Source organism: Zalophus californianus, chromosome 12, assembly GCF_009762305.2.
Source record: "Zalophus californianus isolate mZalCal1 chromosome 12, mZalCal1.pri.v2, whole genome shotgun sequence".
NCBI lineage: Eukaryota > Metazoa > Chordata > Mammalia > Carnivora > Otariidae > Zalophus > Zalophus californianus.
Window position 1 is genome coordinate 74,165,068 of NC_045606.1, and position 24,948 is coordinate 74,190,015.

Below are 24,948 nucleotides of genomic sequence, written 5' to 3' on the forward strand. Positions count from 1 at the left end.
TTTCACTCTAGATCTGTTAACACTCAACTTTATGATATAGCATACTCTAATAATTTAGTAATATATTTCATGCTATAATAATTCAAGAGGCACCAAATTAATTGCTGTTATTTACTTGTAGAATTATTTTAAGTATAATAGTGACTGTATGATAGACATTTTATATAAGAATACATTAATAAAATGTTAAAATGCAATACAAAGACTTGTAATAACGTTTATATAGTTGATATCTTATTTATATCTTTTTATATTCTTAAAGCTGTGTCTGTAAATTGATGGCTAACAAAACTAGGATTTTGGTCACTTCTAAAATGGAACATTTAAAGAAAGCTGACAAAATATTAATTTTACATGAAGGTAGCTGCTATTTTTATGGAACATTTTCTGAATTACAAAGTCTACGGCCTGACTTCAGCTCAAAGCTCATGGGATATGATTCTTTTGACCAGTTTAGTGCAGAAAGAAGAAATTCAATCATAACTGAGACTTTACGGCGTTTCTCTTTAGAAGGAGATGCAGCTGTCTCCTGGAATGAAACAAAAAAGCAATCTTTTAAACAGACTGGAGAGTTTGTTGAAAAAAGGAAGAACTCTATTCTTAATCCAATCAATTCTATCAGAAAATTTTCAATTGTACAAAAGACTCCATTACAAATGAATGGCATTGAAGAAAATTCCGATGAGCCCTTAGAGAGAAGGCTGTCCTTATTTCCTGATGTTGAGCAAGGAGAGGCCATCCTGCCTCGAAGCAACATGATCAACACTGGCCCCACGTTTCAAAGACAACGAAGGCAGTCTGTTCTGAATCTGATGACGTGCTCCCCAGGAAACCAAGGTCAAAGCTTTCACCGAAGGACAGCTGCATCCACCCGAAAAATGTCACTGGCCCCTCAGGCAAACTTAACTGAAATGGATATATATTCAAGACGGTTATCTCAAGATAGTGCCTTGGAAATAAGTGAAGAAATTAATGAAGAAGATTTAAAGGTATGTAAAATGATCAGTGGTTTTGTGTTTGTCACAGAGTGCAGCTGAGTGAAATGCAGTATATAATGTGATATAAAACTTATTCAAATTATGAGCTGAAGATGAGGATTATTTTAAGATTCAGAAAGTCCAGAGTCCATAAATTATGTAAGCAACTTCAAAATGTACAAGAATAAACTATTTCCTTTGGCAATGGATATATCTCTTCCCATAAAATGTATTGAAGGGGCTAGTGTTGGGTCCTTGAGTGGGCCAGTGATAATCATTATTATAAATTATATAAATTGTAAATTATTATAAATCTGCTTTATTACCACCTTAAAACCTCTGTGGAAAGAAGTGGATATATAATAATAATAAATATATAAACAAATAACAGCTTCAGTTATTTAAAGGCCAAGAAGTATTTGGTATGGAGGTAGCCTAAGTAAGGTATATAAGCATCTAGTCTCTTGACAGGACTAACTCAGATTCTGGTTTATACATCAGTCTTAACCTGAATTTGTGTGGGCTTCTTTTTATCTTTTAAATTGGCTTTATAAGGTGGCTCTCTGGACAGGTTTCTCTTAACGAAGGTATATGAAACTCAGTGTATACTAGGGCCAATCTTCAGATAGAAAGTCTTCTATATTAATCTTTACATCGAATCAGTGTGCTATATTCCAATTTCATAGAACCTCGTCTTTGACTTTCTGGGGCTTCTTTTATGAATTTTGTTGACTTCATAAGAAACAAAAGTATCTTTTCCCTTGGGAATATCTGGGCTTGCTCTTTTTCAAATTTTGGAAACGCATCCACCAAAGGACAAATAAAGACAGCCAGGGAAATATACTAAAGATTAGAATTATATAACTTATGTCATATCTGGAAAGAGATAATCCCAGCTCCTGAGGAACATACAAACAGCAGCTGGCCTTCCTGTCTCTTGGCAGACCTCTGTAGCCAGCGAAATTCCAAACTGTATTTGTCCATGGACCCCTGAAGAAATGGGTTAAATCAAGGAGAGTTCTAGGCAACTTCAACTTGATGGTACTATTTATTTGATAAAAGGTGTGATGCTGTTACATTAAAATGGCAAAAATTGTCCAAAATCAATACTACTGTATCATCAGGGATTTACTTCCAGAATTTTGAAAAATTACAGCATTTCTCACTTTTCAAAAAGCTGTGTTGCTCCAGTGGACATTATACTGGCTATGGAGCGACATCACACATGTCATTCATAATGGTTCGTATTTGTTGGAACTCATTTAGCTTCGAATACCAGTGTTCCTTTATTTCCACACATTCATTCAAAATAACACCACAATGGTGATGTGAAACTCTGTTGTCTCCCTGTAGTAACCATGATTCTTTTTGTTAGGAGTTCTTTTTTGATGATGTGGAGAGCATACCACCAGTGACTACATGGAACACATACCTTCGATATGTTACTATCCACAAGAGCTTAATTTTTGTGCTAATTTGGTGCTTAGTTATTTTTCTGGCTGAGGTAAGAATTTCCTGTTGTGAAGTATTACTGTGATTTAAAGTTAAATTAAGAATAGTTTGGAAGGGGGCACCTGGGTGGCTCAGTCATTAAGCGTCTCCCTTCGGCTCAGGTCATGATCCCAGGGTCCTGGGATCGAGTCCCACATCGGGCTCTCTGCTCAGCAGGAAGCCTGCTTCTCCCTCTCCCACTCCCCCTGCTTGTGTTCCCTCTCTCGCTGGGTCTCTCTCTGTCAAATAAATAAAATCTTAAAAAAAAAAAGAATAGTTTGGAAGGATATATACATATATATGCATATATAATGTGTATATATCTATACATAGGTATAAATATATGTGTATATTTACAATTTTACATTATATAATGATATGTATAGTTTTATATAGTTCTCTTGCTATTTTCCCGTTTCATATAAAGCATATAAAATATACTTAAATCATCTATTTCAAGAGCTTTTGGTAGAGAGGTTCAAAACCTCTAAGTAGAATGCCTTTATGTGGATTGAAATTAAACAGTGAAAATTATTCTGTACTCAATTTTATGTTCATTTGACTACAGATAGTGCATTATTGAATATGCAAATAATGAACCACCACCTTTAAATGACTGTGTCTTCACAAATTGAAATAAATATGTATTAGTGGCTTAGTAACCATTTTAAGCAATCATTTCAGAGATCCACATCACCCTCTTGCTTATAGAATTTGTCTGTCTTTGGTGCCACCATCTTGGTCTCTTTGTCACATCACATCACCAGGATAAAACAAGAGAGGGAAGTGCAAACAGCATAGTAGGGCTGCAAGTGCAGTACACAACAATGTAAGAGGTTCTTGAAGCTGGATGGTGGATGAGGTTTCTCTCTAGATGAGGAGCAGCCACCAAAATGCTAAAAGGAGCCTGGCAGAGAATGTCTGTGGGTGAAGTGCCTTTGAGGCTGAATGGAGAGCATTTGCCCTCCAGTTGTCTAATGGGGCCAATGGAAACTCGGCACCAGCCAAGGACTTGCCATGAGGGAAGTTGGGATCAGTTTTGCTAAGTATTTTTGTTTATTGAGATTTTTTTTTTCTGTGAAGGCTTCCCATTTTTTAAATGTAGATAGTTGATTAAATAAAAACAAACAAATGAACGCTAGGTGGGTTCAACAAAACACACGTGTGGATTGGATTCAGCCTGTGAATGACTAGTTACCCTAGATATTTATTCCAGGGGACACCTCTGGTTGCTCCCTAATATACAAGCTAAATCTAATATGAAGACCCATACTGCCTGCAGGGAAGAAATGACCCAGGTGAAGAACTGCCTCGCCTGAGACAGTGTAAATGTATATGTAACCAAAACCCAATCTTATAGCTACAGGTGTTTTCCTATTGTTGGGATGTTTCTAACCTCAGTGGAGAGGTCTACATAGAATATCATCACTTCTCCCTGACCAGCTAAGATAGTGTTAAACATCTAAAGGCATATATATATATATATATATATATATATATATAGCAAAAAGCTGTACATACTATTTCACCTATAAACCATCAGTTTCCATTTGATCCTTGAGTTCTGGTGATATCTCTTCTTTTGAAAATTAAGACACCCGACGGAGGTTGGCTGTGAGCTGTAGTGTAGTACAGTACCAACTGTGGTATCACACAGACTTGGCCGTGACTTCAGTCTGTCTTGTTAACACTATGAAACTGAGCACGGTAGTCAACCACTCTGAGCCTCAATATCCTCATCTACAAAATGGAGATTGTAATAGTACCAACTTCCTTGGTCATGTTTGTGAGTTAAGACACATAATGGCTGCAAAGCACTTAATATGGGGCTTGGCACATGGTGAGCAATGCTAGTTGCTGTTCTCATTGATGCCCCTAATGTCTTACCATTTTTATAAAGCTCAAGATAGTTTGAGGTGAGCAAGTCCATAACTGAGATATAATGAAAGTTTCAATAATCGCTTTTATAATAAAAATATGGGGTTGGATAATTTGACACTCTTGCATGAGTCATAAAAATTGCTTTGAAATGTATTTTAAATTTACCTCATTAATCTCTGCTAGTCATGCCAAGTGACCAACATTAATGTGAATGAAACCTAGTCCTTTGCCACGTTTAATCTCAAACCAGCCCTTCGTAACTGTTAATGATTTAAATCTCTGCACTGAAAGGTCACATTTCTTGATTGTCCTCAGTATATAGAGTTACACAAGAAAAAATGGTCCTATCTGAATATGGCAATGATTTATGTTAATTTACAGGATCTTTGTCCTATCCAGCTCTGTAGAGTTGAATTTATGCTCCTTTCAAAATGGTGTATAATTAATTAACTAATTAGTGATTGAACATTGAGCTGCTGCACATGCATACAATATTACTAGCTCATTTAATCAAGAAGACAGTGTTCCTTTGTCTTTAGTTTAGAAACTAAATTTTAAGAGAGGATGTAAATGATTAGTGGAGCCCTCCCAGTTATTGCCAAAAAAAATGTCTTTTTAAAGGACAAAACACATTGATAATGCCATTTTCTAGGCAAGAAGTGATATACTATGATGAGGCTTTTTGGCCAGTATCCTAGGGGCATTGCCAATAAACTATCAAAATTTTGAGTAATAAACCTTGGTGAGAGTAGACGGATAGCAATTGTTTTAATGATGTGCACAGTTATATAGTTAAACACTGATATTCACAATTCTGTCACCTTCTTTGAATATCAAAATTTACAGTTTTTCTTTTAGATTAAGCTTCTTTCTTAATACCAGTGTGCCCCTTTCTCATTACGATTGACATATCTCATCAGTATGCATCATGGTGCCGGTACTCACCACAGAAGATAACTTAGTTCTTTTAAACCTTGTTTAGAGCCTCATACTCATCATAATCAGAAAGCCTGAAGAAAGGTTAAGATACATTTTTCCTTGATGACAGTAATTTATCCATTTTTAGTTTTCATAGGCACCATAATTCAGTTAGATTTTGTGATTTTATAGAGTAGGTTCCATACGCTTCCCTTTCTTATTTCTTCAAAGCATGAAATGTTACCCCATATCATTAATGTGTTATTTTGATAAGGGAGTCAGTCTACCTTTATATATTTGTATGATTTTTTCTACTGCAAAGCAATATTTTCTATAAGTTCTTCGGTATCAGCACCAAGGGTATAGGCTATAAAATTTCTTTATTTTTTAAAGATTTTATTTATTTACTTGAGAGAGAGAGAGAAGCAGAGAGTGAGAGAGAGCATGAGAGGGAGGATGGGGAGGGGCAGAGGGAGAGGGAGAAGCAGACTGCCTGATGAGCAGGGAGCCCAACTTGGATTCCATCCCAGGACCCTTGGATCATGATCTGAGTGGGTAGGCAGCCACTTAACCCACTGAGCCACCCAGGTGCCGCAAGGCTGTAAAATTTCTGTAATGTTGGGCTTTCCAGTGCTTCTGCTTGGCAGTACATCACTGAGTAGGTAGAGAAGAAATGCAAAGAAGAGTAGGAGACAGTTTCCTGCTTCTTCTTACAACAACCGGAGGGTATTGTTGGCTGGAGTATCTCAAGATCCTAAGTTTAGTATTTTCATTCTGTAATTTTTAAGAAATGTGTCAGAGTACTGCTGTATCCTATTCTTTTATGATTTATCTTCTCTTTGTTAAGAAGGAAGCTCTGGGTAGCTTTATATTACTAATAAAATAAACATGTAATATACTTCCATAATACTTCTGTTGTAACTGATTAATAATCATCCTTTTAATGCAGCTTTACTTAGCATGGGTCTGTGTTTACTCATTCAACACATATTTCTTTCAATGTGTCAGGCACAATTCTGTGTATATGGTGTGTGCCATGTGTAAAGTGAACAAAACAGAACTTATGGGTGGAATGCACTAATGCACTTATGTTTATAATGTTAACAGAACACTTATGATACTGCGCTCCTTTGGTGGAAACTCAAAATAACAGTTGTATTTTAATAGATATTCATTTACATACAGATCTCATTGTGTGACTTAAGAGGTAGCTCGGAATTCTGTGTATATAGAAACTTGTAGAATAAATTGTTTTGGATTCTTTAACTATACCCTACATTACATGACATGTTATCTGCTTTTCCAAATGTGTTTTTTTTTTTAAAAGATTTATTTATTTATTTCAGAGAGAGAGAGAGAGAGAGTTGGGGAGGGGCAGAGGGAGAGGGAGAGAGAGAATCTCAAGCCGACTCCTCACTGAGCACAGAGCCCAAGGCAGGCTTGATCCCATGCCCCTGAGATCATGACCTGAGCTGAAATCAACAGTCAGATGCTCAACCAACTGAGCCACCCAGATGCCCCAATACTGGCTACTTCTTTTTCATCTTGGGGTCATTTGCACAGTTCATAAATCATCATCTTGGTCATTCGTGGAGCTGTCCTTAGAGATGCCGTCATCAGATTTTGATTGCAGAGATGTAATCATCAGATTATTACATGGATATGTAATATTGTCTACACCCCTATAATTATTATTATCTATGCATGCACTGTCCAATACAGTAGCCACCAGCAATATATGACCATATAAATTAAATGAAATTAAGTAAAATAAAATCAAATTTAAAATTCAGTTCCTCAGTCACACATAGTAGCCACATTTCCAGTGATCAAGTGTCCCATGTGATAAGTGGCAACAATATTGAACAATGCAGATATAGAACATTTTTATTGTAGAAATTTCTTTTGGACAGGGCTGATTTAGACTGTACTGTTTTCTAGGTGATATGGATTGAAGTTTAAAACCCTAAAAAAATAAAATAAAAATAAAGGCCTTTTGCTTTTCCCTTTTAATGACCCAGGACTCTCACTCTATCATAAACTGCATGAACTTTACAACTTTGAAACATTTTGAAATGAAACGGTAGAACTTCCTTAATCAATTGTTCCTATATGCCCCATATATTTGTACTAATATTATATCAAGCCCTTGGAAGTGTTTTTGTTCCAGTCAACAGAAGTAGTTTGGGTTGGCAGTTCTGTGTCTCTACCTACTAGTGGTCTCTATTCACAAAAGCCAGGAAATAACTTTATATTACGTTGACTAGACCAGTTCTTTGGAAAAGTGCTTTGGTTATTGTTCATTAGTAAATATTATAAAATATTTGTTTCGGGGATTTATTCTTATCCCGAGAATGTTGGCAATGCCAGCAATATTGACACTCCTTTAATTGGAACAAAGGTGGACTATAATAGCCAAAGAGTGACTTAGAAGTATACCCTTATCTAGGTTCTTGAGTGATTTTTATTAGTCTTAGGAAATAGGAAAGCATTTATACTGGAACACAGACTTTTGAAATAGCCAGATTATTGCCTTGTTTCTTGTCAATTTGAATTTTCTTAAGTTTCAAGGAAACAGGAATTGTTTTTTTTTTCTTCTTTACTAATACAGTGCATGGAGGCTATGTATACAATAAAAAAAGTAGGAAAGTGAGAATGATGACATTAGATTTTTCATTATTATACTCCTGGTATGTGAATTTAACTACAACTTATACACCTCTTTAAAATACAGAACTTCGGGGACGCCTGGGTGGCTCAGTTGGTTAAGCGTCTGCCTTCGGCTCAGGTCATGATCCCAGGGTCCTGGAATTGAGTCCCACGTCGGGCTCCTTGCTGAGCAAGGAGCCTGCTTCTCCCTCTGCCTGCCCCTGTCTCTCTCTCTCTGATAAATAAATAAAATCTTTAAAAAAAATAATAAAATACAGAACTTCATAATGTAGTTTCTTAGTTAATGCCAAATGTTCTTTATGCATGTTTATATAGTACTGTTACTTTAATTGAGTGTAAAAGAACACTTAGAGATTTCTTATACCAAACATCTTTGTTTCTTCTCTATTAATTTTTATGCTGTGTTAATTTTCAAATTATTTTACTCACAGTTTCTTGTTTTTTCTATTAGATTCTTTGGTAAAGTTAGTTTTGGGAGAATTGTATAATAACAGTCATTTCTAGTATTACAATTGTGATGGCATTAACACAAGATTGTCTCTCCACGGGGTTTAGGAGAATAGAATACCAAATTGAAATAGAACTGAGTGCAGATCTCTTAAATATTGAAGGAACTAAAAATATAACAGTGGTTAAAATATTTTATTTTTTCCGTTATGGTATAGACTATCCCTTAGACAAAAGCTTCTACCTTGAGAAAGCCTGAAGAGTACTAGTAGTGTAGGTTTTAGCCTGAAGTGTATGTTTTGTCTTTATAACAAACTGAATTTATAATAAACTGGATTTTTGTACTGTTGAGACTTTTTTGGGGATGAATAATCTTTTTCTAATTTTTATTTATTTTTAAGTTTTTATTTTAATCACCCAGTGCTCATCACAAGTGCCCTCCTTAATCCCCATCATCTATTTCACCCATCCCTGCACCCACCTCTCCTCTGGTAACCATCAGTTCGTTCTCTGTAGTTAAGTCTGTTTCTTGGTTTGTTTCTCTCTTTTTTTTTCCCCTTTGCTCATTTGTTTTGTTTCTTAAATTCCACAAATGAGTGAAATCATATGGTATTTTTCTTTTTCTGACTTACTTCCCTTAGCACTATACTCTGTAGCTCTATCCATGTCATTGCAAATGGCAAGGTTTCATTCTTTTTTATGGCTAAATAATATTCCACCGTGTGTGTGTGTGTGTGTGTGTGTGTGTGTGTGTGTGTGTGTGTGTGTGTGACATCTTCTTTATCCATTCATCAATCGGTGGATACTTGGGCTGCTTCCATATCTTGGCCATTATATATCATGCTGCTATAAACATATGGGTACATGTATCCCTTTGAATCAGTGTTTTTGTATTCTTTGGGTAAATACCCAGTAGTTCAATTGTTGGATCGTAGGATAGTTCTATTTTTAACTTTTTCAGGAACCTCCATACTGTTTCCCACAGTGGCTGCACTAATTTGCGTTCTACCCAAAAGTGCAGGAAGTTTCCTTTTTTTCCACATCCTTACCAACACCTGTTGTTTCTTGTGTTTTTTATTTTAGCTATTCTGACAGGTGTGAGGTGATATTGCGGTTTTGATTTATATTTCCCTGATGAGAAGTGATGATGAGCATCTTTTCATGTGTCTGTTGGCCATCTGTATGTCTGTTCATGTGTTCTGCCCATTTTAATTTTTTAAATTTAAAAAAAAATTTTTTTTCCTGCCCATTTTTAAATTAGATTATTTGTTTTGGGGGTGTTGAGTTTTATAAGTTCTTTAAATATTTTGGATGCACTGTTGAGACTTTTAACTAATTTTCACAAGTATTATCTTTTCCAATAATTGGTTTCATAGGAAATTAGTCCCTCATCCATTGCAATAAATGAAATTATTTATGACAACTAACTAAATAAATTATCTGCCAATAGGCTAATATTAATTTCTTCATAAGAAACCCAAAGTTTATTATTTAAAACATTTAACTGTAGTCTTAGCTCTTCTGCGAGGTTCCATGAATAGTTCCTGTTGAATGATGGAGAGAAATGGCAAAGTATTTAATATAGTAAAATTTGAATTCTATTAACTTAACATGTTCTCACCACAAATAATGGTTTTTAGAACAATTATTGCAGCTGCTGGACCCAGGAAAGCAAAGCAAAGGAAAATGAAACTGTGTGTATTTTGCTCTTGGTTGTGGAGGTATTAGAGGCGGGTATGAGAGGAATAGGTAGAGATGTTGGAAAAAATCAAATGTGTATTGTTTTATTCCAGGTGGCTCTTTCTTTGGTTGCGTTGTGGGTGCTTAAAATGTGAGTATTCCATGTCCTATTGCAGATTATATTTTGTTCCTATTGATTATATGGGTCTTATTAAATATTATAATATCCATGGTGCTTCATTTCCCTAAAGTATTATAGAAATGGAAAATTAAGTTCTTTTGTTTTAAATTGTGAGCGTGGGTAGTTTCTGCAGCTGTTTGCCAGTCCCTAAAGTGTTTAGTTTCCATTAAATGCAATAAAAATATTGAAAAGAGCATTTTACATTTAGTATTTTCTCTGACTGCTTAGTGACCATCAATTTTATCTGTTTCGATGGTGAAAAAATATACTCTACTTCATTGCAATAGTTAAGTCCTTGAGATCAAAGGCATAACTCATGCTAATGAAATATGTTGTTTATCTTCAGACTCAAGTTCAGTTTTGTCTACATGTATTGGAAATTCAGTGGGAAAGTTTGGTTGCCAAATAATGATTTCTTTTTGCTTTGCAGGAAAAATTTTCAAGACAAAGGGAATAGTACTCAGAGCATAAATAGCAGTTACGCAGTGATTATCACCAATACCAGCGCATATTATGTTTTTTATATTTATGTGGGAGTAGCTGACACTTTTCTTGCTCTGGGACTCTTCAGAGGTTTACCACTGGTGCATACTCTAATCACAGTGTCGAAAATTTTACACCACAAAATGTTACGTGCTGTTCTTCAAGCACCTATGTCAACCCTCAACACGTTGAAAGCAGGTATTTGACTAGGTATACAAAATGATAATGCTGATCCACAATCAAAAGGTGCTATGATTTTGTTGGTTTTCTAGCAGCAGCGTTGGCTTTTGATGGAGGCATCTTCCTTCTGACTGACGTACATGTTTCTTAGATGTTGTAGGCTATCAGACATTGCTGCGCCTCATGTTTCTGTCTTAGCTAACTAGCATAGCTTGGTTTGTTACACTATGTTGCTGATGGGAGTGTAGCAACAAAAATAGGCCCTCTGGGTGAGTTGTCCTTCTCCATTCAGATATTTGGTCTAGCCCCTTTTCAGCTATCTTGTTGCCAGTATACAGTATTATTTAAAAGAGAAGATTTGAAGTGACCAAGGAAAATATAAAATTCTCTTACTAATGAAGTCTTTGATGGGGTGGAATGATCTAGTTTCATATAACTGCTCAAAGATGATCAAATGAATTTGTTCTAAGGTTTTGTTTTCTGTGTGTGTGTGTGTGTGTGCGCATGTGTGTATGTGGAAGTGGAGTAATAAATCCCAAATATATTTTTAAAGTATTTTTACACTACTGTAGAGGTTGGTAAAAGGGCAAATACTTGACCTTTAAGATAAATAAGGTCTGAGGAACTAAGTTATAACATGGTGACTGTAATTGAAAACACTATATTATATGATTGAAATTTACTAAGAGAGTAAAACTTAAATGTTCCCACCAAAAAAGGTAAATATGAGAGATTATGGGGAACTTCTTTGGGGTAGCATTAAATATTAAACTAAGAATTTTGGGCTTTATCATGCAGTTAATGGGGGGGTTGAATGATAACATTCAATATCACTTTGTACTGTATTATGTTTTATTTAATTGTGTCTTGAACTGCCCCTAGACAATGAATTCCTTAAGGGCAAGGAGCAAGGCTCATTCACCTGTTATCTCAGTGCCTAGCATTATGCCTGGCACATAGTAAACAGCCCATATATAAATTTTTTTCATTGGAGGAAAACGTTATCAGATTTATAAACATGAGTCTGGAATTCAGAAGGCAGGCTGAAGCTTAGATTGCCAGTAAAGAGGGCGGAAAGAGAGAACATGGCAAAGAAGGCCCACATAACAGGCAGGCAGAAATTAAAAGTAGCCATGGGTTCTGCAAAGGTATGTCAGAAAGGTATAGAAATCAGAGGAGAGGGAGAGCCATACATTATGGAATACAGATGTAAGGGAATGATGATAGCATATCCAGTAAATTATCATTAAATTCAAGCTTGCAAGTGTGAGATGGTAGTAGTAGGATGAATCTTACAGCAATCTGCATTTTATGAAGGTTTAAAAGGAGAACATAACTTGAGCACAGTTGCTTAGAATCTTTGTACAACACTAAACTTTTCTAAGTCCTTATTTATCTTATTACATACTAATTCTTATTTGAGTTCTGAATGCTTCTGCTGTGATCCAAATTGATCAAATATTGATATGTCTCTTCAAGATTACTGTTTTTTGAGGAACGTATCTTCCTTTATATTATAGGTGGAATTCTTAATAGATTCTCCAAAGATATAGCAATTTTGGATGATCTTCTGCCCCTTACCATATTTGACTTCATCCAGGTTGGTAAAAATAAGAATTATTAAGTGTCATTACATTTGTCATACTTTTAAAAATAATTAGAAAAAGAGGTAAGTTAAGTTTTGCTTATTTTTCTTTTGAGAGTGGAAGTCCTATCTATTGTGTGAATTTTGTCAATATCAAAAGTCTTCAAAATAGGCATAAATTTAGTAAATTCAGTGATAAGTCAGAACTGTTTACCTGATCCAAATGTAAGGCAATTCCTCATTTAGATGTAATAGCTGTGTACTTGGGAATGGCTTAAAAGATATAATAGGCCATCTTTCCCCAAATCACTGTTCACAAAGTATGACATTTTTGACATTGGCATTACTGTTTGATGGAAGTCCCCTACCTCCAAAGGGCCGATGTTAAAAATGAAGAGCTATTCCCTGATGGGCTACAGTTTCAACCAATCTTATCCAGGAACACATTGACTCAGATTAGCTAGCCAGCATCCTCACAGTAAGGACCATAATACAGCGACAGAAGTACAGATACATTTTCAAGCAGATGAGAGGGGAAAGAAAAATCCAGGACTAGTGAGGACTGCCCCTGGGTGACAGAGCTGAAGCCACCAGGGCAGCCTGGCTCTGAGCATGTGTCCCTGGGGTGTGGAGATTGACTGGAGGTGAGAATGAGAAGAAAAGGAGGAGATGGAGATGCAGGTGACCTAAGGGATGCACATTAGGACTCCACGAGGGGCAGGACTTAAGGAGTGTTGTTTGTAACTCAAGGAGTTAATGACCTTGGCTATTGGACCGGGCTTGAAAACAGCTTCCCGTGTGGCTTAGGTCAAGCAAATGCCACAGTCTCTGTGATCTCCTTGGAGAGACAGTTGGAACATTGCAGCCCATCTTAGGATGAGTCATGACTCATTCTCTACCCTCCCCCGTCCCCCATAATAATACTTTATTTGAGAGGACCTGTAAAACAAAATAAAGGCTACCACATTTGTGTGTATACACAACTGACATTGGCAGGTGCAGAAAAACCAGATTGTCATTTGCCTCATCTGAAATGATTGGCACAATTAAACGCATTAACTGTTCCATGTGAACTATAGTATTTTGGATTTCCTTCAGTTGCTCTGTTTAGAGATATAACTCAGCAATTGCTGCTGGAATTCTTTAACCGATGCTCTGGGGTCATGCATTTGAAGGACCATGTCCCGTGTCTTTCTTTAAATGCAGTTTATTTGTTCCTCATTCTAGGAGTGTAACTGACTGGTTAGGTACAACCTGGAACATGGATATCTTGACATGATTGCAAAAGGATTCACAAATGTTGGCCCTTGATAATTTTTTTTTTTTTTTTACTTTTGTAGTTTACTATTGTCTGAATCAATGTGAAGCTCGCTTCAGAAATCCTGTGGGGGAAATATTTTTTAAATCTCTATTTTATGAATTAACCCTTTTTAGACACACGTGATGGCTCTCAAATCCTTTCTCTTATAGCAATGTGAATAGTTTCTGTATAACTTCTAATGTTGTTGCAGTTCATTAGTTGTGGTTTCACCAGTAATTAGGCAGGGCTCTTTTATTTATTTAATTTCCCTATTTTATTTATAAGAGGGCCTCACATTAAGGAAACATAATATATGATAATCAAAATGGCAGTAAAAATCTGATTAGTTTCGATTTTATTTAAAAATCAGTCATTCGGGGCGCCTGGGTGGCTCAGTCGGTTAAGCCTCTGCCTTCGGCTCAGGTCGTGATCCTGGGGTCCTGGGATTGAGCCCCATGTTGGGCTCTCTGCCCAGGGGGAGCCTGCTTCTTCCTCTCTCTCTGCTGCTCCCCCACTCTCTCTCTCTCTCTCTCTCTCTCTTTGTCAAATAAATAAAATCTTAAAAAAAATAAAAAAAGAAGTCAGTCATTCCTCACAGTTTTTATAAAAACTCCTCTAGATTGTGAGCTTCTCAGGTTATACTTAATTATGTTCACATTAAAGAAATTTATTCCAGTCACAGCATTACAGGAACAGACTTTTGCATGGAATAAGGCATACCTGTAAATTTCCCTTAAAAATTAACTTCTATTTACTCTTTTTCCTAACGTTTAATAACATTCTAGCAAATTTGCTTTCTGGATTGGCACACTGTATAATGGACATGGAAGATCTGGATTCTCTTTCTAACCCGTAAAATAAGGTAGATAAATCTGATGATGGTCACTTTCAGGACTCAAGTTCTGTGTCTCAGATTGGCGTACTGGAAATGGCCCATCGATGACACATTTGCTCAGGCCATCCTTAGGCACTGAGGTCAGGAACTAATAATTTAGCACTGCATGCAAAACTAAAGGCAGTGGTTTAATATATTTGATATTCTCGTTACACATAGAAACCTTAAATCCTGCCCTAGTTTTGAGTTCAGAGTGGGTAAGAAACAAGCCATTTTAGGCCAGATATTTTTGTGAGACAGAGAAAAACCATGTTGTGGCATCCTACTTATCTCCACGTTTGGGTGAATGAGTCTTTTTTTTTTTTTTTTTTTTTTTTTGGTTAAATAGAAGCCGATGTATCTTAAAATACCAAAATCTTCTCTTTTCAGCCTCACAACACTTAGGTCTTTTTGATTTCTTCTCTCTTATCCTAATACATGATTCCACACTGAGTCCTACTACTTTGATTTCTTCTGTGTCCTTCACATCTTTCCCTGCCCCATTCATTCTATTAATCCCATTAATCCCTTACTTAAAAATTCACTTATGAATTAAATTCCAAACCTGGTATTCATTTCATTGTTTTAAATAGGTATTTATTTATGTATCTACCTATCTATTCATTCATTAACTTACTGCAGATTTCAGAGTAATCCTTCCCTCTTCTAATCTGCTCCAGCTTCCCAGCAACACTAGGTGCCCTTCAGTGACAGGAATGCTTTTGAGCTGCTTTCAGTGTGTGAACGTACTGCCTACTTCCTGGGACCATGAATGGATGGTGCCTTGTAGGCTTTACAGTCTATTGAATTTTTTTTTTTTTCCTGAAGAAGTTTAGGATTTGGGTAAGGATAATTAGGAGTTAGAATTCTGTGCTCATATTTTCATCTTGTCTTGAATTCCTTCTATTTATTTTGTTATCCCCTCACGAATACTCCTGACCTGAAATGACTTGGTTCTTATCCAATGTGAATTAAAACCTGAACAGAATTTAAGGTTTCCTTTGTAATGAGACTATCAAATTTATTAAACCAGTGCCTTTAGTTTAGCCCAGAAGAAAAATTATTAACTTCTGACCTCAGTGCCTATAGATGACCTCTTATGGAACAAATAGAATTATTTTTCTCAATACTTAGACTTCTTTGGCTCTTATTTCTCAGTTTGTGCTATGTTCCGGATGATTCTAATTGCTGGAAATTTATCTTGTGAGTGTTTAATAATTTCCAGTTGTACCCACCTTTCACATTCTTCTCTAACCCAGTGTGATATCTTGGGTAGTCTGATTACCCAATTCTACCTATTCTATTGTAATATAGTTGCATTTTTATTCCTAAGAATCTCTAGCATATCAGCAATCATGAAAACAAAATGATCACTTTCTGTAACTAATGTTATAATCCAACAGCACCAAATTGGAATTATATGGTAAAAATAGCACAAGCCAAATGAACACAGTGCTGTTTACAACTGTCAACAGCAAATAAAAGATCCCGATCCTAATGGAGTAGCTGAATATTTCCATGATGCCAGTGCAACAGCCTTTGTCTTTTAGACATACTGGTATTTAATATATGGCCCATTTTAATTAAAGCATATTCCCTAGTTAATCATGCTTGGAACTTAATTTTTCTCCCCACCCCCGAAAGATCCTATTTCTGGGAAATAAATGTCTTTGGTTAAAAAACTGTGGTTTGCCATTGATGAAATCTTGTCAGTAAGACAAGTAAGTAAGTAGGGCCTTTGGGGCTTTCTCGTTGTATTGATGGCAGTCATAGGGCAAGGATGGAATAGGGAAGGGGCGCCTGGGTGGCTCGTCGGTTAGGCGTCTGCCTTCGGCTCGGGTCATGATACCAGAATCCCAGGATCGAGTCCCGCGTCAGTCTCCCTGCTCCGCGGGGAGACTGCTTCTCCCTCTCCTTCTGCCCCTCCACCCACTTGTGCCCCCCCCCCCCCCGCCGCTCTCTCTCTTTCTCTCAAATAAATAAATAAATAAAATCTTAAAAAAAAAAGAATGGAATAGGGAAGACTGTCCTTAGATTACTGAGTCATCATGTGTACTTGGTCCAGTGTCTGGCACAGTAAAGACTTTTCTGAGTATTTGTTGATGAATGAGGGACTGGTGTGGCAGAATTGATTAGAGACACAGAGGCATTTTTCCCCTAGAAAGGTGTCACTGAGAGATCATCATCTGAAGTTTTAGATGAAAATAACATCCCACTTGAAGAGATGAAAATAACAATCCACTCAAAGAAGTTTTATGCAGCTCTTAGCTACACCCCTATGCCCACTGACATCTAACAAAATGTTCTGCATTTCACTGCATCCGCTGAAAAAGTGCATGTGTCACCCATGGAAATTGGTAGAGAACTGGCTCACTGATTATCTTATGAATGCTCTAATAAGTTTATTTTTAACTCTTGTTGTGACATTACTTTATTTATACTTTATTCAAATGGGTTATTGTGGAGCAAATGTTAGCAGTCCTTCTTTATTTTTTTTTATTTTTTATTAGTTTTTAAAGATTTTATTTATTTGTTAGAGAGAGAGACACAGCGAGGGAGGGAACACCAGCAGGGGGAGTGGGAGAGGAAGCAGGCTTCTTGTGGAGCAGGGAGCCCGATGTGGGGCTCCATGCCAGGACCCCGGGATCATGACCTGAGCCAAAGGCAGACGCTTAATGACTGGAGCCACCCAGGTGCCCCATGACTTTTTTTCTTTTTAAAGTGTATGGATTTAGTGTCATGTGGAAATATGAGAATATAAGACTTCCGCTTGATTTCAAAGAACACCAGTATGGTTAGCTTGTTTCTAAGACTATCAAGGGCTCTAGTGTTTTGGTGGATAATGTGAAAAGATATCTCTAATTGATGGGTGGCTTGACTAAAGCACAAAATTCATTTTGACAACATATAAGATGGAAATAAAAATAAATCAGCCATATCCCCAAAATCTTTTTTTGAACCTTTAGGTCATCTCCAGTTATTTTGAGGAGTGGGAATAGAAGCACTGGGGAGGGGAGTAAAATGTATTAAATATAATTTTTAAAAATCTTAAACGTGAGTCAACTGTGTTTGGAAAAATTAAGTAGCTTGCCTAATTGACCAAATCTTCACTTAAACCAGATCTTTCTGACTCAAAAAGCACCCAGATGAATGCCCAATTTTCAGAAATTGTCTGAACAGAATCAATCCTAAAATTTCACATTTATACCAAATTATTTCAAAATTAAAAAAACATTATTTTAAAAGAAGGCCAGGCTAGAAAAGAAAATCATATTCATCTATGATTATTTATCATACAGCATTTTAAGGCATATGGGAAATGAGAATATCCTGAGATCCAAGAACACCATGTTTTCAAAACTTCAGAATGTTATTCTAAGCAACCTGACCAATTTTTTGCGTTTTGATAGAACTTATGAAAAACGTTACGTTCACGCGGCTGCCTTCCTACCATATAGCTGCCCCTCGTGAAGAATGGAACAGAGTGTGAAGAGCTTCTTTAAAAAGACATCTCTGTCATACCTTGTGCGCTTTGCAACATGAAAACATTTACTCACCCAAGTGTTTTCTCTGATTCCGCAGTTGTTACTAATTGTGATTGGAGCTGTGGCAGTAGTCTCGGCTTTGCAACCTTACATCTTCCTAGCGACAGTGCCGGTGATAGCAGCTTTCGTTGTACTGAGGGCTTACTTCCTCCACACCTCCCAGCAGCTCAAGCAACTGGAATCTGAAGGTATGAGGCTGCACCTACAGCACTCGCCGTGGAAAACAACCACAAAGGCTATTTGTGTGTCTCAATCTTTCACCTACTTTTCCCATTTTCCCCCCTACTTTTAAACTCTTGCCTTATGTAACAATGCCTTTTAAGAACGTGTGTGCAAAAGGGCAGAGTAAATTACAAAGCGCACGTAGATTGTGTTTGTAAATGACCATGGGACTTCATTTTGGTTTTTAAAGCAAGTGTATGGTCTTATGAGGGTTGGAGTATAGGATATTCATACATAATATACATAATTATATAAATTAAATTTTATAATGATAGTGCTACTATTACTAAAGGTTTGTCTAGGTTCCCAAACAATGCTGGATAAAACTTTTCAGATACCTTTCCTTTGCTCCTGGAGGTTGCCTTTTTGTGTGCTCCCGAGCACTGCTTGAGCTGTTTGGGAAGCACATTTTTCAGTAACAGCTTTGCTGCCAGTGCATTTTCAGGGTTAAATATCCAGGGTGTTTCTATTGAAGGTTATTATCTAAATGAAGTCACATAAACTTAAATAAATTGTTTTAAAGGAAAACATTTTCTCTCAGCGGTGGTTAATTTAGGATTAGCTAGGGAAAAAAGCGCCCAGTAGTAGCCAAGAAATATGAATAATACATGGCATTGATTTTATAATAAGTTCCTATCCATGGTGGCCAAGTAACAAAGGAGTCTAATTCGTTAAAAAAAATACCAGATGGCATCTATTCAAAGTACAGCACCAGTATGAAAAACCTCTAACCAATGACATTTGGTGTATGATCACTCTTTCTTAAGCTAATCTTTCTCAGGTACCTGTTAGTAAGAATTTGCATTATGTCGTTACATATTATGTCGTTACATCATTTGCATTGTTTTCTATGGGAATATTTCGCAGGCAGGAGTCCAATTTTCACTCATCTTGTTACAAGCTTAAAAGGACTATGGACACTTCGGGCCTTTGGACGGCAGCCTTACTTCGAAACTTTGTTTCACAAGGCTCTGAACTTACATACTGCCAACTGGTTCTTGTACTTGTCCACGCTGCGCTGGTTCCAAATGAGAGTGGAAATTATCTTTGTCATATTCTTCATTGCTGTTACCTTCATTTCCATTTTAACAACAGGTAACATGAACTTGTTAACTATCTGGCCATTTAATTTAAAAACTTTGTCAACCCCAAAATGCTACATTTTTATTGGTTGAACGTTTTAGATATCTTTAAATTGATTTCAGGGGGTATTTATTGATCTAAAAATTCGTTTATTGTGGAACAAATGATTTCTTTGAATGAGAACTGTATTATCTTAGCTTTACAGTTTGGAAAACAGACACGAAGAGTGTCAGATAACAAGTCTGTGATTGAAAGACAAAAATCATCTTTTGACTCTCATATTGGTAAAGAATCCTGGCGTCAAAAATTACAGATTTCATTTATTCAAGAGCTCTCTGAGTCGGGGGGAAAGAAACATCCCTTTTTATACACATAGACACACAAAATCCCCCTCCCTGGTAAATTTGTTTCTTTTTACCACCAGTTGTGCAATTCATTATCCTAATGTGAATTTTCCATGATGAAAAAACTATCATAGAAGTGAAATAACTTAGATAGAAGTACCATATTCTTAAGATAGAAGTGTCCTGAATTTTAAGGTCTTTGGGTGAAAAACGAAAAACCTTTTACTGTAAGTACAATGAAAATCTATATGGACAAAGGAGTTCTTCAAAGTTAAGCTGAATTACTGAGATAGAAGTGTTGAAATAGCTTATACATGTGACAGTGTGCACGGATTCAGAGCACCTGCCAAAGCGGAGGGATCGTTTTGGTTGTGAGGAACAGAATCCTGCTCCGACAGAAAGAAGCACAGGCTCTAGTCACGGGAGGGTCCCATGGAGCCCAGGGTGGGAGGCACGCTGGGTCGCCAGAGGGAACGGAGGAGGTGTGTGTGGAGTGAGACTCAGTTCTTCTCATCTCTTGAGGCCGGATGCTGCCTGTGTGCAATCCTCTGGGGCTGCTTGCTGCATTTCTCTCTCTCTCTCTCTCTCTGAAGACTGGTTTTCCGGGTGAACACTTGAGTTAACAGAAGCGTTCCTCTGTCCAGTTACAGACTACTGGAGAGCACAGAAAACAGGCTCACCTTGGCTGCTTTGAGGGAAGCAGGGTCCCCACATTCATTGTTCTCTCAGCTCGCACGGTGGGAAAGGACTCTATGCGATGAATATAAGTGAGCGGGCAAATGAACTAAATCCATAGCAGTACAGTCAAGTTTCTCATTAGGTTCAGAATTTAACATTTTTTCCTTTAAGTTATTTGAAACAGGATCGAAGAGGGCTGAATGAACAAAGATTTGTTCACAGTGTGTCATGTGCTATAAAATAGTGGTTAAGGGTCTGAGTCCAGATATACTAGGGCTGGTAGTCAAAGCATTGACAGATCACTTTAGTTCAGGACCTGTCGGGCAAATCTGATTCTCAGCCAGAGTGAATGTTTCGCCACACGACGAATACCAATCCTGCCTCTCTTGGTCTTTAGCCATGGTAACTTGTACATATTAATTAGCTTCTCTAAGGCCCTCATTTTCCCCATATTGTAAGTATATATAATAATACTACCTATCCTATAGTTTGTGGGGAGTACTAAATGTGATAATTTGTGCAAAACAATATAGTGCCTGGTCCCTAGTAAATACCCATAAATCTTCTTTATTATTATTATTAAGATTTTATCTTACTTTCATCTTAACCTTCAGAATGCATAATATACTGATAAATCTTACCTATTTACAATAAACAGTTTAGTATGAATAAATCTGATAGATCTTACCTATTTAGAATAAACAATTTAGTATGAAAAGCACATGCCTACTGTCTATGGTTTGTCTTTTGTCAGAGGAAATGTGGAAGAAAAAATTTCAATCAATGAGAATAGGACAAATTACTTCTCCCAATTTTGGAACCTAGTGGCAGTCTCATCCTGCATTACAGTTGCCAGGATTGACTCTCAACAGAGACTTGATAACCTGAAGTTTTAAGAACTTTCCTATTAGAAAATTTTTATGGCCATAAATTAGTGGTCCCCTCCAGCCCTGAAAACTATTTCTTCTAATTAAATACTTAAGTATTGTTCGTCCTGGGCAAACTAGTAATTTTTTTTTAAACATAAAAGGCAGTTTTCTCCCTTTCTCAATGGTAGACCCATGAGTTTAGACTTCCTCATGAAACCCTAAGTCCTCTTTCTCCCCCAAAGCATCTGATTAGCAGAGAAAGTCCTCCTCACAAAGGCAGGAGACATATCTGAACATCTAATGGATGCTGCTCAAACACACCTTTCTCCTGCTTTTGACATTTTTGGGGAGGAGCTCATCAAGACACAGAAGTTTTTGCATTGCTCATCGTAGTCTTTGAAGGTATTATTACTTACAGAGGTGTAGTAGAAGAGAGGACCATGGTATTTACCCCACACCAGCAGCCCCTTCAATATCTGAAGTTTTTTTTTTTTTTTAAAAGGGCAACTCTTTCCTAATAGTCACTCTTTAATTAAAAACATCAGTTGAGTACTTAACTATATGCAGGATATTATTACTAGTGGTAGATATTGTGGTGAACTGAGATGAAAGGTGGTTCAAATTAGCACAGAATTGGAATGTAACTTTAATATGACATATGCCCTAGGAGCAGCATAAAGTGTTTCACAGAAGAGAGAAATAACATAAAGCCTGTTTATATCTTTTTTCCCACCTGTAGGTGAAGGAGAAGGAGAAGTTGGTATTATTCTAACATTAGCCATGAATATTATGGGTACATTGCAATGGGCTGTAAACTCCAGCATAGATGTGGACAGCTTGGTAAGTAATTATTATTTTTTAACCTTCATGAAAAATACGAACAAACCAAAAAGCATAGGTAATGACATAAGGGACAACTACAGACCCAACCCCCAGCTTAAGGAGTAAAACATCACAAATAAATCGAAGGCTACTATGTATCTCTCATTAGACCCATATCTCTTTCTTCCTCCACATAGACAGCCACAGTCAAGATCTAGTGCTGCAGTGAAAAATCCTTGCCAAGGATTTTTGTAGGACAGATACACAGGAGTGTCATTACTGGGTTACAGAATTCACCCACATTCGTCTTTACCAGATGGTGCCCAATTGTTCTCAAATATCTTGTACCGATTTATACTCCGATCAAGAGAGGGTAAGAATTCTCATCAGTCCATAGCTTCAACAACACTTAAGGTAGTCAGACCTTTTAATTTTGGCAATCAGATGGATGTGAAGTGATTACTAAGCAAATAGGGCTGCTTAATACATATTTATTGACTTTATGGGCTTCCTCTTCTGTTAATTGCTTGTTTCTGTCAATTGCCCATTTTTCCAGTAGGCTGAGGTTTTTCTTAATTCATGAGAGTTTATGAATTCTGGGTTAATTGTCAGTTCTGTATATTTTAAACATGGTCCTTTAGTCAGTGGCTTAACTTATAGTGTCTTCTGATGAAAAGAAACTTTTAAGTTTAATGAAGTTAATCTTTCCCTTTATGTTTTGGTATCTTATTTAAGAAACCCTTCCCTATCTTAGAATGAAGGGGGGGAAATTGGAGGGGAAGATGAACCATGAGAGATGATGGACTCTGAAAAACAAACTGAGGGTTCTGGAGGGGAGGGGGCTGGGGGGATGGGTTAGCCTGGTGATCGGTATTAAGGAGGGCACGTTCTGCGTGGAGCACTGGGTATTATGCACAAACAATGAATCATGGAACACTACATAAAAACTAATGATGTAATGTATGGTGATTAACATAACAATAAAAATTAAAATAAATAAAATAAATAAAAAATTAAATTAAAAAAAAAAAGAAACCCTTCCCTATCTTGGATTTTCCAGTTTATCAGCATTACACTTTTCATAACATTCTTTTTTAAAAAAAATTTTTAAATTTCCAGGCTTTAGTGATATCTCCTTTCTCATTCCTAGAGTGTTTCTTTTTGCTTTCTCTCTCTCTCTCTCTGTCTCTCTCTCTTTTTTTTGGATCAATATTCCCACGGATTTATATACTTTATTAGTGTGTACAAAGACCATGTTTTGGTTTTGTTGTTTCTCTTGTCTTGGTTCTCTGGAATGCAGAGCCTGCATTAGTATATAACTGAGTGAATACTACTGTGTCAGGGGCACAAATCCCATGGCAGCAAGAGTGAGAGATGAAAGGAAGAAAGACAGATTTCCCACTTTTGTTAAAAAAAAATACATGATTTTCAAGAATAGATTCATCATCAACTTTGATTAGTCTGCCTGGAATAGTGTCCTTAAAATCAGTCATCCATGACTACATTTGCAGAAGGGCTAGAGACCCAGGTTGAGAAGGACTGTATTTAAAACACTGTCCTTACACTTTTTGCATAAGTTCCTTCTCCATTCTCCTAATAAGTCCCATGGTCCCAGAATGCACATGTTCATTCAGCTGTGAAAATTTTATAACCAATTCCTATCAGAACAGATATCCTCATGGGATGCCTGGGTGGCTCAGTCAGTTAAGTGGCGGGCTCTTGATTTTGACTCAGGTCATGATCTCAGGGTCAAGAGATTGAGCCCTGTGTTGGGCTCTGCCCTGAGGGCTTGTCACTCTCCCTGCTCCTCCTACTGTTTGCATGCTCTCTCTCTCTCTCTCTCTCTCTCTCAAATAAATAAATAAATAAAAATCTTTTTTAAAAAAAAGAACAAATATCATCATGAAATAATATCTCTAGGGAAAAAACAAAACTTATCATGCCCTCTTCCTGCCCATGTGTCCTAATATTTTATTTAAGCAAAGCATTTTAATAATTCATTGAAATGTAATTTAACCCTAACATGATTTATAGTAGGGTTTCTCTCTTTTCCTTTAACATTATTTTTTGGGAGGTTGGCCAACTTTTTCAGTGGCTTCATTTATCTCCTTACTTAACTCTTAACATTTTTGGGGTTGGGTCTCATAAATGTACTTAGAAATGTTTCTGTTGGAAAATAGCAGGAGAAGAGTAAATCAGTATTGTGCTTACATTTATTTAATTTTTTGTTCAAACTTTCTACAACTTTGCCTTTACAATAAAAATCCTCATGTACGTCAATTCTTTATCTAAAAATATCTCTCTACCTTGTATATGCACAGTTCCTTTGCTGTATTAATTTTCTTTGTTTATGAAACAACCTCTATACAGTTGATGTTGAAACCTTTGTCTGGTACATTTCTATTCTGCATGTCCAATCTCCATTAAAGTTTAGTGTAAAAAAAAAATCGTTTCTTTAAGATATGTTGACTTCTCTAAGTTTTTCACATGGGCATCCTAAGCTTCATAACCCTGTGCTTTGACATTGTGTCTTTGATCTTCTGGCATAAAAGAATCTTTGCAAAGAACTATTATGTTATAATACAGCCTATGAAAAGTATCAATATTTGCATTTGATCTCATTTTAAAAAGTCATGTTCTTTTGTTTGAACAGCAAAGTGATCACATTAGTTTTCATTTCCCTGCCAAATAGCATAAGCGGTCTTCCCTGGACCCTTG

General features: G+C 36.6%; 1 protein-coding gene across 2 annotated transcripts in view; it reads left to right on the forward strand.

The window, feature by feature from the left end:
- The window catches only part of CFTR (CF transmembrane conductance regulator), a 165,030-nt gene that overhangs the window by 93,408 nt on the left and 46,674 nt on the right, over window positions 1-24,948 (forward strand). For both annotated transcript variants that reach the window (XM_027574650.2, XM_027574651.2), the window contains exons 14-21: window positions 263-989; window positions 2,353-2,481; window positions 10,178-10,215; window positions 10,676-10,926; window positions 12,429-12,508; window positions 18,250-18,400; window positions 19,302-19,529; window positions 22,148-22,248. In XM_027574650.2, coding sequence (XP_027430451.2) covers window positions 263-989; window positions 2,353-2,481; window positions 10,178-10,215; window positions 10,676-10,926; window positions 12,429-12,508; window positions 18,250-18,400; window positions 19,302-19,529; window positions 22,148-22,248 — 1,705 coding nt within the window. The remainder of the gene's footprint in view (window positions 1-262; window positions 990-2,352; window positions 2,482-10,177; window positions 10,216-10,675; window positions 10,927-12,428; window positions 12,509-18,249; window positions 18,401-19,301; window positions 19,530-22,147; window positions 22,249-24,948) is intronic.